General features: G+C 32.6%; 2 protein-coding genes and 1 long non-coding RNA gene across 4 annotated transcripts; all 3 read left to right on the top strand.

Annotated features, from left to right (window-relative positions):
- Positions 1-2,287: 2,287 nt before the first annotated feature.
- On the top strand, positions 2,288-5,294 carry LOC125056673 (esterase B1-like). Its single transcript, XM_047659928.1, has 4 exons — positions 2,288-2,676; positions 2,760-2,888; positions 3,161-4,461; positions 4,901-5,294. Exons 1-4 carry the CDS (start codon positions 2,581-2,583, stop codon positions 5,073-5,075), a joined length of 1,701 nt encoding a protein of 566 aa, XP_047515884.1. The 5' UTR covers positions 2,288-2,580; the 3' UTR covers positions 5,076-5,294.
- Positions 5,295-6,185: 891 nt separating this feature from the next.
- On the top strand, positions 6,186-6,845 carry LOC125056946. The gene is made up of 2 exons (XR_007118139.1): positions 6,186-6,393; positions 6,474-6,845. It is a non-coding gene; the product is annotated as an uncharacterized LOC125056946 (long non-coding RNA).
- A 6,575-nt stretch (positions 6,846-13,420) lies between these two features.
- Positions 13,421-15,865, top strand: LOC125056684 (juvenile hormone esterase-like). Of its 2 annotated transcripts, none has more exons than XM_047659942.1 (4): positions 13,421-13,556; positions 13,952-14,083; positions 14,228-15,522; positions 15,654-15,865. In XM_047659942.1, the coding sequence occupies exons 1-4, from the start codon at positions 13,476-13,478 to the stop codon at positions 15,826-15,828; spliced, it is 1,683 nt and encodes a 560-aa protein (XP_047515898.1). In that variant the 5' UTR covers positions 13,421-13,475; the 3' UTR covers positions 15,829-15,865. The 2 variants fall into 2 exon arrangements, with proteins under 2 accessions (XP_047515898.1, XP_047515899.1); XM_047659943.1 differs by having other exon boundaries at positions 13,435-13,550.
- The last annotated feature ends 955 nt before the right edge of the window (positions 15,866-16,820 follow it).

Genomic DNA, 16,820 nt, shown 5'->3' with positions numbered 1-16,820 from the left:
CCACATAGTGGTTGTTCGCGGCAAAGACTGCTTTAAAAAACGCTCAGAACGACAGACGTGATACTGTGAATTTTGTATTCTGCCTGGACGTCCGCGGATGATACTCAGCTGCAGGTATTAATCTGAAATCTATGATAACAATATTGTATGGGATTTTTTCCAGCCACCCAATGGTTAAACTTTAAACGGAGATAACTAAAAAGCATAGTAAAAATACCTATGATTGCCTGCAATACTTTTCAATAATAACAAAAAGAAACAAAAGTACTGATTCTTTTTACGTTTCTTTATAATATAAGCAATAATTGTTTAATTGCTAGATTGCAAAGATCCATACTGGCTAGTATGAATGATGCTTTCTGGTTAAACTCGTAAATAACTTACAAAATATTGTAAGACTCAGCTCATTTAAAAACTTGAGTCAACTAACTTAACCCGATGCACTTAACATGCATGGCTGCACATATTGCACCTTTATCTGGTTTATCTGTACACATCACTATGAAAATGACAGGTGTCAGTTGTCATTCATTTAATAAAGGCCACGGCAAACAGTAGCTATTTATCAATAAATTATTGTAATGGTCATTGTTATATCGTGAGAAACTATTTGAGTATGTCACGTGTTACGATAATAACATATTAATTTTTGCAATATCTATAATAATCTATATTAATAAGTACTTTGATTTGTTCAATGCTTATGGTTGATTTTATGTAATGCAGCTGATATTGGACATTATTTAATGATGGACTTAATAAATAGCGGCAATAATTTATTTTTATTTTAGTTTAGTCTCTTTTCGTTTATAACGTATCAATTAGCTATTTAATTTTTGCTTATAGCTTGTAAAAAATATATCTCAAAGAATTCAAAAAACTATGAGTTTTTAGTAAAATATGCGTTTTTTTATAAACCTATCTTTTTAACTTACTACCCTTGTAACATTATATATTTTTATCATATTGAGGAAATGTGCGTTTTATACCATACGCGAGGTAAGTACGCGCACAGTAGGTACTCGTTTTCATATAAAATAATACAAAAATATGTCATATAACACGTGCGAAAGCTTCTGTAAATATTTGCAAAATAAACAATTAGAATATAGAAATAATATTCGCATTTATTTGCACAAATGTTCAATTTTGTTCAGTTATCACGTTTCTGGACGTTCGAAAATAATTCCAGCTTACAATAAAATTGATAATATAACTAATCCTTATTTACATAGTTTGTTTGAAGTGGCAGGACAGATAAGGACACAGGTAGAATAAATCCAATACTTTCAGTGGGTGAAATTTTTTGTTTGAACTTTACGCCCTCAAGCAACGAAGGAAGAACGCATTTTTTTTACTAATACAATATTAAATATGACTGAAATAATAGACAAAAATTCATACCAATTTAAATAATTGTTAATAGTAACTTCATACATAGATAAACACAACCTTTTCTGTGCAGCGTTCAGTTATATTTCTTGGCAAACAATAGTCCCCTTCAGATCCATTTAATTAAAAATTACCTAGATGTTGTTTGATTTTCTATGATTTGTGATTAAAACTACGAGTTTTATTAACAAAACACTATAAGCAAAAGATGTAATATATTAAATTTAAATCCATTTTGCCAAAATATACCCAAATGCTCAATGTGTATTTCCAAAATTATATTTTGATATGCATTACTAGTGGACGTAAGTAAGGTGTTGACGTTATTAACGCTATGAGACTAAAAATATTCCTGTGATGCACAATTGTATTTAAACGTAATTAAAGTATTTTAAATAATTAGTGTTTTGATGTTAATATACTTTTTTACAAATGATAGAGAAGATAAATGGTTGCGAAATAATACTGCATGCTAAAACTATACCTACCGTTTCATTTTGCAATCAAATCTCCCGCGAAAAGTTCCCGCGTAATTCACAGAATATTAAACCTAAAGTTTATAATTATTGTTTGATAACTTTACCTATTTTAATTGACTATAATTTAATATAATATATAATGTTATTTACAATCTAAATATAGTTCAAATGCATTTATACTATATTTGCATTTATATATATACATTTATACCACAAAGTTTTAAAATGTAGTTTTATTAATATTCACGAAGGATTTTGTCTAGATCAGCTTTTACCTTTGTATCGAAAACGTCTAACGTAAGCTTTGACAATGACAGCTAATCTACAACAGTCAAAATTCAAATAACAATTAACTATGTTATATGTATTCGAATTTGGAAATGTGAAATGTCCATAACAAGTTAATTTCGGTACTTGTTAATTTATTAGCATAAATAGGTGGTAGAAATGAAATTCAAAAAAATTTCGATCCAATATATTTCAAAATAAATATTAAACAGCTAATGTGCTTACAAACCATACTAAAATGGTCATAGCGTCAATATAATATCATACCCATACTAAAAGATCTCCTTTATCGTCCTTGGTCGTCCTTATCTCATAAAAATATTAGGAGCATGATAATATAATATTGAAAATAAAATTTCAAAGTGTGTTACGTGGAGCTATAACTAAAATCTGAAGAAAATTTACATATTGATTCTATGTAATGAGTTTATGTGTGAAAAATATATTATTTAATTCGACCAAAGTCCAAAGGTGCTTTATTACAAGATACTCTTCAAAAACTAACATAATGAAGAGGGCTAGTATTGATATCTTTTTAGTTTTTACTTACACTTAAATTGTGTTGTCATTGTAGTTTTTATGAATTTTTTATTGTTGTAGGAACCATTAGTAATTACTAAAAATGGTGAACTGAAAGGATGTATTAAAAAGCTATTAGATGGCACAGAATATTACAGCTTCAAAGGAATACCGTATGCACAACCACCAGTTGGGAAACTGAGATTTAAGGTAGTTTTTACTATATTATCTTAGGATAGAGGTTTGTTTGTATGTTTTATAAATGGATCACATAAGTCATCAAGAAAATAATCATGTTAAATTTTATCAATCTAAACAACACTGTCAGCTATTTTTGTATTGGTTATATTTTGTTTGTTAAGTTTTAAAATACTTTATATCTGTTAAACTATGTAGTTTTAAGATATCAACTATTTATTAACATTATAAAATTTTGTGTACAAATGGGATCATGCTAGTATATGAGTTAATTTATATTTCAGGCTCCGTTACCTGTTAAACCATGGGAAGGTGTGTATGATGCTTTAAAACATGGCCCAATCTCTCCACAATATGATGCTCAAACACGCCAAGTCAAAGAAGGTAGTGAAGACTGCTTATATCTTAATGTTTACACAAAGTCCATAGAAACCAGTACTAAAGGCCCTGTAATGGTTTTTATCCATGGTGGAGGCTTTATATCTGGTTCAGGCAATACTGATTTGTATGGCCCTGAATTTCTTTTACAGCACAATGTTGTGTTAGTTACTATAAACTATAGATTGGAAGTTTTAGGATTCCTTAACTTAGATATACCTGAAGTGCCAGGAAATGCTGGTATGAAAGACCAGGTTTTAGCACTGCGCTGGATCCAAGAAAATATTAATGATTTTGGCGGTGATTCTGATAATGTTACAATTTTTGGTGAGAGTGCCGGTGCAGCATCTGTTACGTATCACATGGTATCACCTATGTCCAGGAATTTATTTCACAAAGTGATTGCCCAAAGTGGTGTATGTACAGCAAATTGGGCAATGGGTGTCGATGGAAAGAATAGGGCTTTTAGATTGTGTAAATTATTAGGGAATGAGACCAGAGATCCTAATGAAGCCCTAACATTCTTGCAAAGTGTACGAGCAACTGACTTGGTTGGTAAAACCTTTAAAACAATAACCAGCGATGAAAGACATAGAGGGCTTCCAATGCATTTTTGCCCCAATATTGAAAAGAAATATGGCCATAATGAAGTTTTTTTACCAGAAGATCCAGAACAGGCATTTGTTAATTGTAATTCTGTGAATGTGCCATTAATGATTGGGTATAACTCAAAAGAAGGATTAATTTTAATATCAACAGAATCTAAGAAAATTGAATATAGGAACAAAAATCCATCCTCCTTTGTACCAAGAGAAATATATAATATAGTGAATGAGGATAAATTAAAAGAAATAGGGCAGAGAATAAAAGAATTCTACTTTGGAGTTCAAGATATAACAATGGAAGACGCTGAGAAAATCTGCGACTTACAATCAGACTTATATTTTACATACCCAATACATTATTTTATTGAGCTTTATGCGAAGAATACTCTACCAGTGTATATGTATAGCTTTAACTATGATACAGATTTAAACTTTTTTAAAAATTTGATGGGAGCCGGTGACATAAAGGGAGCAGCTCATGTTGATGAATTGTTTTATATATTCTGTTGTGCAATGAATAGAGATTATTATGAGGAAAATGAAAATTTGAGAAGTATTATTTATAATGTAACTAGACTTTGGACAGATTTTGCTAAGAATGGGTAAGATTAAAATACTCTGAATTTTTTATTTAGTTTGTGACTTTTTACGATGACAACCATTATTGATGATATAATGTGTATATTTTATTTTTAAATTGATCTTATAATATTAGTAGGAATCGTAGATTGTGTGACTGGTTATTGTACATTAGCTTTGTATTTTTGCCCATAAACTGTTGGTATTGTGTGCTTAAATTAATGAGATATGTCATATAAACAAATATAAAATAAAAGGTTCAGGATTTGATTCCCGAAAAAATAATAATTACTATTTAGTACACTTACTTTAATTCATAAAAATAAATAAGCAATCTTATTATAGCTCCATAGACACTGTTTTATAAACAGTTAAGTCCTGGATGTTTGTTGTTTCCATAAAGTCATTTAATGAACAAGACAAATGAAACTGTTCTTTAAGATTATTTAATTTTAATTTCAGGAACCCGGTATCGAACAGTGCAATAAATTGGCAGCCATATACTTTAAAAAATAAGGAATATCTTAATATTGATAAAAGCATGGCACTTGGAACATATGCGGATCAAAAAAGGATAGAATTTTGGAAGAAAATGTACAAAGAAGCAGGCTTACATAGTACAAGAAGTCATTTGTAGTCTTGCAATAGTATATATATTTAACAAACGGTCTATGTATACAGTATTTAGATAATTTTGACTTAGATTTTATATATTTGGTGTTTGGCATTCAAACGGATAATGTTACAGGTTAAGTGACAGTGTTGTGAGTAGGGTTTTAAACTTTTAAATTCACTAGGAATAGTTTTTACTGATTATATTATATTAGGGTTTATTTGATAATGAGATTTATACATTTGTTATATTAAATTATAAATATATTGTTATTGGTCTTTTCCTTTCAATCTGCTGTCTCCCAAAATATATTTGCAATTTGCCTATCAAAATGCAAATTGAAAATATATTTTTGTAAAATTATAGCATGTACAACTCTCATAGGTAGGTTCGGTAGGTCGTTCAATCCCAACCAATCCCAAAAAAGTTTTTTTTTATATTCGCTCAATTAATACTTGCGAAAAGTGTATGTGTTCTATGTGATGCTAACAACGAAAGACGGGGTCAAAATTAATGGTGCCATTATGATTTTTAATTTAAATATTTAATAAATAAACTTAAGAGACGGGACTCCAAAAAGAAGAATGAGTTAGGGAAAAAATTAATAAATTCAAAACCTATTTTGAACCTTCAAGCCATGACCAACAGGACTAAATTAGGCAGAACTCTATAACTAGGGGTTTCCAGTACTCATTTAGCCGTAAAATCAGTGGTAGTGTCTGAACTTTCCTGAATAATTGTATAAAAAAATAATAAATTTTCTGAAGTAGTAAAAAAATATATTTTTATTAGAAGCGATTTACGATTGCTTAGTTTAATTTGCTTATAAATTACCGATAAAAATGTGTAATAATATCAGATGTAATCTATATAGTGTAGAGGTCTTGGCCAAGGTCTTACTTAGGGTTGTCACAATCGACCCAAATAATAATTATGTACCTACTTATACAAATGTAGTTCTTATTGAGTTAAGTGTTTCGTCTGATTGAGGTTACGATGATTTTCCAGAACTGTATAGAACTTCTTGGTAACTTAAATTAAGTATTTATTAACATTTGGTCTCAATAAAGTAAAAAGAAAAAAAGGGTGAAGGATTCTCACGTTAGTTTTTGATCTTTGTATTCTATCGGTCTTACTAATAAAAAATCACTATACATGCGTTATAACAAGGTAATAGTAATTCAGTGAATAGAGCTTGTACAGGGCATAAACACCTATTTGACCAATAATCGATGTGTATTGGTTAAATAACAAAACGACCCATATTTATTGTTACCCTGGCAACCCGCCGTGTTTGATTGACGTTTGATTTAATAATTCTGATACAACGCATAATTCTAATGTAAGTTGTATTTATTTTATCAACCAAAGCAATTATATACACATTTACTTAATATACTAATAACATTTTATTATTTGCAGCTAATAGAATCTCAAAAACCTCAGACAAAGAGGACTAGAATTTTACATAAAAAGCCGCGTTCTGCAGTACAAAAGTTAGAAGAGGATAGTATCAATGTGATAGAGAAAGGACTATTTCATTCAAAACCCCTCAACGATCATACTTAAATTTTTTAGGCATCTCAAATAGTGGAAAGTGCCAAACTCCGCTACACGGTATAGTGTTCCAGTGTTTGCAGGAAGAGGAAACACATGAGCTCAAACAGAAGCAACTTGCCGAAGCTCACGAAAGGGCTAGACAGGAGCATCTTCTAAGGCTCAAATTGTTACAGCAGCAATTAAATGAATAATTATATACTTATAAAAAAAATAAAACCCCTGTTTTAAATGAAATATAACTTTTTATTTATTTCAAGTCCTTAACTATCTACACCTATGTAAATAAAACAGCCTTAAAAATATGTTTCAATAAAAGCAGCTCTAGCAGCTTGTCCAGCCAGATTGCTTGGGGGCGTCTAGGTTGGCCTTGGTTCTTCTGGAGCATTCTCAGTGTCATCATACGTAACATCCAGGTCTTCTTTGATATCAATAGCAATATTGTGGAGGATTGCCAGTGCTACTATATATAATTTGGCATTTTCTAATGACACTGAGAAGCCATGAAGAAGACACCTAAATCTAAAACCCTCCACCTCTATTACTCTTTTCGACATCAACTCGCACTATGTCACAGATCTTCATAAAATACTTCTTTGAAAAGCGGTATTTTGTTTTGAAATCGCCATGCGAAAGTAATAACGGATTGCACCGAGTTTGGTAAGTTTAGACTTTCCTTGGAGGCGGCAAATCGTATGTATTAGCTGCATATCAATATTATCTAAATCTTCCATTTGATCTATAAAATCTATTTTCAACAAACACAAATACCTACTAACTTAAATCTTTCCTTGAACTAAACAGTCAAAAAATGCTGTCAAACGCGAAATCAGATAAAATTACGCAATTTTTGTCTTATACACCCGTTAAACTAGGCCTCTGCGTTGTATAAGCATTGTACAAGTCTTCATACAAACCAGAAACTTGTTATAACAGCAGTATACATCAAACTTGTCAATTCAGGAATTATTAGTAACATTTTTCTTATAACAGGCTTATACGATGTGCATAAATCTTTATTAGTAAGACCGTATATGTACATTATACAGATTAGCATAGTTTGGCTTATATCTTACAATATTTCGTTACTTTCTTTTATAAAAAAGTAAAAACCAGGTCGCTATACTCACTTTAATGTTTGTGAATACATTTTTTATAGGATAAAGTTGATCCTATGGGCCGGTCACAAAGGGCAGTCATCGCCCATGTACCGCCATTAGTGTCGGTGAGTTTCCGGACTTTATTTATTTATTAAGCTTACGACATCACACACAGTACTAAATCTACTAATTATTTTACAAAATTTTACATCTAAAATGTGTGACAATTAAACTAAACATAAGTTTCACAAAAAAAATAGAAATTAAAAAATACAATTAAAACAAATACAAGATGATACAAGCACACAATAAAATTATAGAAATTTGTTGGCTATTAAAGCAGAAAAAAAAGAAAAATCATCAACAAAACAGCGAATTAGGTTCGAGAAAGGCACCCCATAGACCACAAGCCCATGAACAAAAAATACCTGTGAAATGACCCAACCTGAATTACGCTTAGAAGGCTGTTACTATATCTGAAAATAGCTCTGAGCACTATGCCGTCATTTCTGAGCGGTACATGTGAGTACGTGAGTGAATGGACTTTCTCAGGTACAATGGGGGAATTTCGACTAATTATTAATGTACGGCTTTGTTATAAGTGTATAGATGATTAAAAATAAATGTCGAAAAACCTAGTGCCGTACAAAAGTGATGGTGCCGGAAGTCGGTGCAAATTTTTAATTCGACGACAGTTGCAGAAGCAATATAGGTCATTTATTACTGTACGGCATTTGTGTGATTCCTTTTGGACACATATACAGATACTTTACCCGTAAACGCCGTACATATTTCCAGCGGAGCGGTCGAAAGCCAAGGGTCGGAACCCTACCCCTACACCCATATACCCTAAGGTCATTGTAAAATGTACGGCAACATGTTCAAAATATTATTTAACACGGACAATAATGTTTTATAATTATGCCGTCCAAATATTATAGTTACTATTAGTGTAATTAAATATTTATCGAAATTTCAGGATTTACCAAGTTCTTACTGCTGTAAGATCAGAGAATAATGTACGGCAACTTGTTTTTTTACATAATGTTACTAAATATTACCGTTGTACATTATAGCCGTTCATTATAAATGGTAACAAATAAAAATATTATGATAAAAAATATATGAAATTTCCGAAATTTAGATGACTTTTCAAATGCTCCTAGAGTAATATGGGGAGTAATATTTTCAAAGATTATTGTTATTTTATATGTAACAAATATAAATACACAAAAAAAACCAGATGCCGTACATTTTACTCCAGATTATTCTTTACAGCTGATAAAAACTTCGACGACGTTTGAGGTGTCCCTTAAGGTCATTAATAACTGTACATATCTGAGTATACCACCATAAGGCTGTAAAGTATATTTACAGCCTTATCGTACCAGCAGAGAGAGGTAAAGGAAAAATATTTTTAACAAAAATAAAAATATAATACAGGGCGTCCCAAAGTTATGAGACATGAAGGGAAAGTACCTTAAATATCGCAGATAGGGTATTTTACTAAAAGAAGACTTTATGTTATTTTTAAAAGTTAGTAATTCTGCATTCAAAGATTTTTTAAAAACTACTTGCCTCGTCTGTAAATCGAACCGGCTTAAATTAAAAAAAAAACACCCCTACTTTTATGATGCCAATCGAAAGAATGGCCAAAACCTAATAACTTTTCTAAAGTAACAGACTCGTAAGGGATTTTTTTAGGCCGAATACGATAGATAATGTTTTTAATTTGATTAAAAAGATATATTCACGCTGTTCCTTTCTTTTAAAATACTATGTTACTTAAGAAGAGTTATTAGTTTTTGGCCATTCTTTCGATTGGCATCATAAAAGTAGGGGTGTTTTTTTTACATTTAAGTCGGTTCGATTCCCAGACGAGGCAAGTAATTTTTAAAAAATCCTTGAATGCAGAATTAATAACTTTTAAAAATAACATAAAGTCTTCTTTTAGTAAAATACCCTATCTACGATATTTAAGGTACTTTCCCTTCATTTCCCATAACTTTGGGACGCCCTGTATTGGTAGGCGGTGGTAGCGGACTATCGAAAGTGTACGGCATTTATCTTTTATTGAAGATTGTCTAAAGTATTAATAACCTGTGTTATTGCCGTACAGATAAAAGTCACCGGAAAATGACTCTTTTTTGAGGAAAGTAATTTACCCCATACACCTATGTGTTCCACAAAAAATGTACGGCATGCTGGAAAATGTTATCTATTTGTGAAGTACTCTCAAGATCATTTAATTTTATGTTGTTTCATATCATCATCACCTATATGCTAATCAGACATATGTTGCGACCCTTGGCTTTCGACCGCTCCACTGGGAATATGTACGGCGTTTACGGGTAAAGTATCTGTATATGTGTCCAAAAGGAATCACACAAATGCCGTACAGTAATAAATGACCTATATTGCTTCTGCAACTGTCGTCGAATTAAAAATTTGCACCGACTTCCGGCACCATCACTTTTGTACGGCACTAGGTTTTTCGACATTTATTTTTAATCATCTATACACTTATAACAAAGCCGTACATTAATAATTAGTCGAAATTCCCCCATTGTACCTGAGAAAGTCCATTCACTCACGTACTCACATGTACCGCTCAGAAATGACGGCATAGTGCTCAGAGCTATTTTCAGATATAGTAACAGCCTTCTAAGCGTAATTCAGGTTGGGTCATTTCACAGGTATTTTTTGTTCATGGGCTTGTGGTCTACCACAATGATTTCTCTAAAACCGATCAGCCCACTACCGAATATATCCAGCTCCGGATAAGCTGTGTTCAATCCGTTAAAATCGCGAAGAATTCGAACGAGAGGTGCCTGAACTCCTAGGTTGGTTTTGGCAGAAGGAATTTGGAAGATATTGTTGATTTTAAACCTAGGGAATGGTGAAGGGACGACAATTTTAATATCCTGTATGAGGTCACTGCTCTGTATATGATTATTGAGCAATTTATCCAAGAAGGTAACACCGGCTAAAGTTCTCCGATTGTACAGTGATAACATATTAAAAAATTTAAGTCGCTGATGGTACGGATGTCTATGTGAAAATCCTCTGCTTATGAAAGCTAGGTGTCGCGTATAAGATCTTTGAATGCTTTCAACGCGTTGCGAATGGATCGCATATTGTGGATTCCATATAATACTGCCAAATTCAACATGAGCGCACCAGAGCGACTTTGAGGTAGAAGTAAGCATTCTTTTTAAATAATTGGCAGTCGTACCTTCCTGGAACAGTTCGATAGTTAGCAGTAGATAATATATTCTGAGATTACTTCCTACTAATTTAAGCCAACCCTAGTTATAAAACACATTTACATAAGTGCACATAAAATTATAGGTACAATGACATTACTTTTAGGTAAAAAGAAAACATTTAATGCAGCTTTAATGCTTTTGGGTAAATTTGATGTAGATGCATTTTGATTAAATTCAAAATGGCATCTTATCAATTTTCGTAAATGTTAGTTTTACTTTTAATGAATGGAAACATACCAAAACATTAACGTATATTCGAATTGTTTTATTTGGAAGACTAGTAGTGGAAGGAAAGTAAACTTTTATGGGCTACAAATGGTATTAATAAATGTGTGTTTGCTGTGAGTCGAACTCCTGAAGTCGCCTCAAAAAACGCAACATTTATTGCTTAGAGGCTATATTGCCTCAGTTCTGCGCTATCGTGTCCTTTAATGGGGAAATTCGGTAGACGTGAATAAAGTTTTTATTACTTAACATAAATGTATTATGGGTACCTCTTGTAAGCTTGTTTTTAAGAACCCCATAATTTGACAGTACCTACCAAGGTTTTATATATATATTAGACTTACTGCGGTCGCCCACTGCCCCATATAGGGGTTATAGTATGCATATCATGCGGCTTTCCCCATTGGAATGTTTAATAAACATACTCCCAAATTTGGTACTCTTCAAGAACATGTACCTATTATGATTTTGCGCCGAAACGACCTTGTATTCAAATTATTTGTAAGGTAATTTATGAAAATGTCAATTTTATACATTACGCACTATACAAATATAATATTAATTAACATATATCGATAAAACTGATTTTTGTGTGTCACAACTTAAATAACTTGAGCTCGTTTGTTTGATCAAAAAATAATCAAATGCATAACCAGTTTTTCATCATAAACTTTCAAAGATTTTTGAAGTGAAACTTCTTTAGAATCGTTGTGATTTCAAACCGGATGCAACGGAAAAAGCGACAGTAAAAAGAGACAGACACATAAATTAATAGGATTTGGCGTGAGAGAGAGTGAGATAGGAGGCATTATACAGTGTATAAACTTTAGTGTGAATTTGAACATTTTCTGAAATAAAAAACAGATTTGATGAAAATTCTATAAGTAAGTCAAGTAAGTAGTTTAATTATAAAATTAGATTATTTATCAATTTTATTTACAAATCATTTTTTCACATTTCACTTTTTGAAGTGAAAATTTGGTACTACACTTAATTAAAAGTTTATACACTGTATAATGCTTCCTATCTCATTTTCTGCCACGTTGGATCTTGTGAATTTCCGATATTAAAGTTATAAATAAAAATTTAACATTAAAACTACTTATATGTTTTTTTTAAAGAAAAGATCTTACATTTAGATAGAGAAAAAGTCTAATTTACATATTTTAATTATAAAAAACTTTGTTTGTGAAGGTTTCACTTCTACCACGTGTGAATTAGACACATGATTTTTTTCTTACAATTTCATATTATTATATATATTGGTATATTGTCCGGACCGTTACTGTCTCAACACTAGCAATGCAGTTTTTTTCCCATAGTTTAACCCATGAGGATTAGCCTATTCTTCTTTCTTTCTTCTCCTTCTTTAACAGCCCTTATCTTTTCTTGTCTCCTGAAGTTGTCTATTGAATTTCAAAAGTTATAATGTCCCCAAGAAATATGAAGGTGCACAACAAACAGAAACTACCTCTACCACACGCACTCCCGCTAAAGTATGCTTCTCTGAGCGTCCTCCGGGACGCTTGGAACCCGGTGGTGGATGCAAAGGCTGCCTTCCGTATTCTGGAGGATACAATTCTGCGGTCTTTGGCCAACATAAGTCATCTATTAACAATTCTTAAAAGCCGGCAACGCACTTGCGAACCTTCAAGTGAGGGGCGACGGTATCACTTAACATCAGATGATCCTCCTGCCCATTTGCCTCCTGTTACATAAAAAAATATATATCACAAAAAATCATTTCTTTCCTGGATTGTCATTCAATGAAGCAAATAATTTGTGATAATTGACCTACTCAGAATATACTGACTAATAACTACATTTTCCTTAAGAAAAGCCGTGTAAACACATTGTCAGTTGATAATTCAAACGACTTAGCTCAACTACATTATATATTATCATTTTACATGTATTGTGTGTTTATACGTCGTGTGTTCTCTTTAGGTGTTTGTATGTGTTTTGTTAATGTGCCTTTTTAAAAACAAATGAATTAATTTAATTTTAAAACAAATAGCAGGAACTTGCAGGATTGCACATTAACCTGCAATTTAAAATCTAAAGATACGATAGTAATCATATTCGTGAAATTGACTCGTACCTAAAATAAAGAAGAATAATGAACATATACGTAAAAGTATTTAATCATCTAATATCCTTACAATCCCCTCAAGTAAAGCCGAGTTTAAAATGAGTCGTATTGCTGATAGGTAAACAGTGACGGCTATAAATACTCAGTGAAAGACAGACGCAAGCTGCAAGACAACAGGAAAATGGTTGGGACAAAAGCGATATCTTGTCTCCTCGGATATTTCATTTTATCTGCAGAATGCTATCATAGCAAGGAGATCCATGTAAGTTATTCAATTAAAGCGATAGATGCTAATAATTTAAAAAATTGAATTTTTATGTGACATTTTAAATCGAATGGTAGTAGGTGAATACTTTTATTTTTTGAATCTACAAGTTAACTTTCTGACGCCTCTTGTTTTTACGATTAATGTTTCGTTTTTGACCTTGAAGTTTACTTAATTTCAATGTCTCGTAGTTCAGTATTAGATAACATTGTATTAATTGTGTCCTTAGACACATTGTAAGAAAAATAAAATACTTTAAATTTGCTATAATATGCTTTCTGTTTTAAAGCGACAGCTATGTAGTATATGTAATGCGACAGCATACATTAAGCTGTTTAGTAATGTAAGTAAAAGCTAATTTTTTTTTTTATTTATTTATTCATACATTTCAGCAAAAGCCGCTGGTAACGGTGAGTGAGGGCAAACTGAGAGGAACCGTAGAAAGAATATACGATGGCTCCTCTTACTTCAGTTTTAAGGGAATTCCATACGCCGAGGCTCCAGTTGGAGCACACAGGTTTCAGGTATTTTAGGCAATTTTTTAACTATTTTCCAATCTTTTCTCGCATCTTTTTACTTCATTTAATTAAGGGGTTAACCTGATTAAATCTTTTTATTTATCTGTCATAATCACTAGTGAATTTTAATACCTTTGCCCTTTTTTACAGTCACAACCATTAGCGCCACGAAACTGGCATGGAATCCGTGATGCTTCGAAACATGGCCCAGTCTGTACTCAGTACGACTTTACTATCTCACAATATTTAGAAGGCAGTGAGCAGTGTCTCTTCGTCAATGTGTATACCAAGTATTTAAAACCAGACGCCAAAATACCGGTGATGGTATTCATTCACGGGGGATCCTACATGTCCGGATCTGGAAATTCTGATACTTTCAGCCCAGATCTGCTTCTTCAACACAATGTTATATTGGTAACCATCAACTATAGATTGGAACTGTTAGGGTTCCTTGCGGTTGATTCAAATGATGTTCCCGGAAGTGGTGGTATGAAAGACACAGTTGCAGCTCTTCGCTGGGTCAAGAAAAACATTGCCAAATTTGGTGGAGATCCTGACAATATCACCATTTTCGGAGAAAGCTCTGGGGCATCTTCTGTAACTTACCTAATGATGTCACCCTCTGCTCACGGACTCTTCAATAAAGTCATAGCTCAAAGTGGCACTTGCTTTGAAGACTGGGCTCAAGCGAGAGACATGAAAGAAAGGGCTTTCAGGGCTGCGAAGGTATTAGGCAAAGATGCCAAGAATGTTGGAGAGTTGTTGGACTTCCTTCGTAGTGTACCACCTCTTAATTTGACTAATCTTACTGAAAAAACGATGACTGAAGAAGAAAAGAATAGAGGCTCTCCTGAACAATTTCTTCCCGTGATTAAGGAAAACTTAAGAGGTGACGAGCCCTTCATTGATGAAGACCCTGTGCAGAAGGTCGTAAAAGGCAAAGTCAGTAAAATGCCTATAATGCTTGGATATAACTCTGGTGAAGGAATATTGAAAATTTCTGATGAAATCAAGCGATTGGATATAAAGAACAACAACGTTTCATTATTTGTACCGAGATCGATTGTTGAGATTGTGTCTACAGAAAAGGCTTTAGAGTTTGGACGAAGAATTCAATCATTCTACGGTAGTATCACCAAAGACAATCCGGAAGTCATACGTGATATTCTGACAGACGCCAATTTCGCATACAACACACACAGATTCGCATACTTGTACAGTAAATTGAATGCTCCCGTATATATGTACAGATTCAACTACGAAACTGATTTGAACATCAAAAAGAAATATTCCTCATTTAAAGATATACCTGGAGTGAGCCATGCTGACGATCTTTTCTACTTATTCTACAATAACTTGAACAAGGAGGCCTATGATAATCAACCTAAGTTGAGAGACATCGCCCATGAAGTTACCAAGCTATGGACTGATTTTGCTAAATATGGGTAAAAAATCTTTGACTTGTTTGGCTTGACTAAAATGTTTTGAGGCTATGAGGTGACAATGACGACGCCATACTAACACTGATACTATATACATATTTTGTATTCTCTCCTTATATCGTATGTTTTTTCAGAAACCCTACACCAGATGGAAGCTTGGGGGTAGCCTGGCAGCCATACACGCCATCTGGAAAGGAATACTTCAACATCCAGGAGAAATATTCCAACGGCCAGTACGCTGACAAAGACCGCATTGAATTCTGGAACCAAATCTACAGGGAAGCTGGCTTGCCCTACATTGGACAGTGAATCAAGTTCTTGAAATAAAAGATTTTGTTAAACGAAACTAAGTTTTATTTTAATACAACATACACTAACTGTAAAAAATTTATAAAACAATTGTTTTAAGCGTTAACTGTTTATGTTAGACGTTGTGTGAAATTCACTAGTAGGTACCTACACAAAAATTTGTGTAATTTGTGAACAAGAAATCTTGTTTAATGTATGTTATTTAATTTTTTTATTAGAAGCGATTTGCGATTGCTTAGTTTAATTTGCTTATAAATTACCGATAAAAATGTGTAATAATATCAGATGTAATCTATATAGTGTAGAGGTCTTGGCCAAGGTCTTACTTAGGGTTGTCACAATCGACCCAAATAACAATTAAAACAAAGAGTTAGTGTTTCGTCTGATTAAGTTACGATAATTTTGAAAGGGTGAAATTCCGATGATTTTCCAGAACTGTGTAGAACTTCTTGGTAACTTTTATTAAGTATTTATTAACATTTGGTCTCAATAAAGTTCTAAAAAGGAAAAAAAGGGGGAAGGATTCTCACGTTGGTTTTTGATCTTTGTATTCTATATACAGATTAGAATAATTTGGCTTATATCTTACAATATTTCGTTACTTTTATAAAAAAGTTAAAACCAGGTCGCTTTACTCACTTTAATGTTTGTGAATACATTCTTTATAGGATAAAATTGAGCCTATGGGCCGGTCACAAAGGGCACTCAGCGCCCATGTACAACCATTACGACGACAATTTTAATATTCTGTAATAGGTCTCTGCTCTGTATATGATTATTGAGCAATTTATGCAAGAAGTTAACACCGGCTAATGTTCCACGATTGTACAGTGATAACATATTAAATTTTTTAAGTCGCTGATGGCATGGGTGTCTGTGTGAAAATCCTCTGCTTATGAAAGCTAGGTGTCGCGTAAAAGATCTTTGAATGCTTTCAACGCGTTGCGAATGGATCGCATATTGTGGATTCCATATAATACTGCCAAATTCAA

Source organism: Pieris napi, chromosome 15, assembly GCF_905475465.1.
Source record: "Pieris napi chromosome 15, ilPieNapi1.2, whole genome shotgun sequence".
In the NCBI taxonomy this organism is placed as follows: Eukaryota; Metazoa; Arthropoda; class Insecta; order Lepidoptera; family Pieridae; genus Pieris; species Pieris napi.
This window is presented reverse-complemented; position numbering and strand designations above follow the sequence as displayed.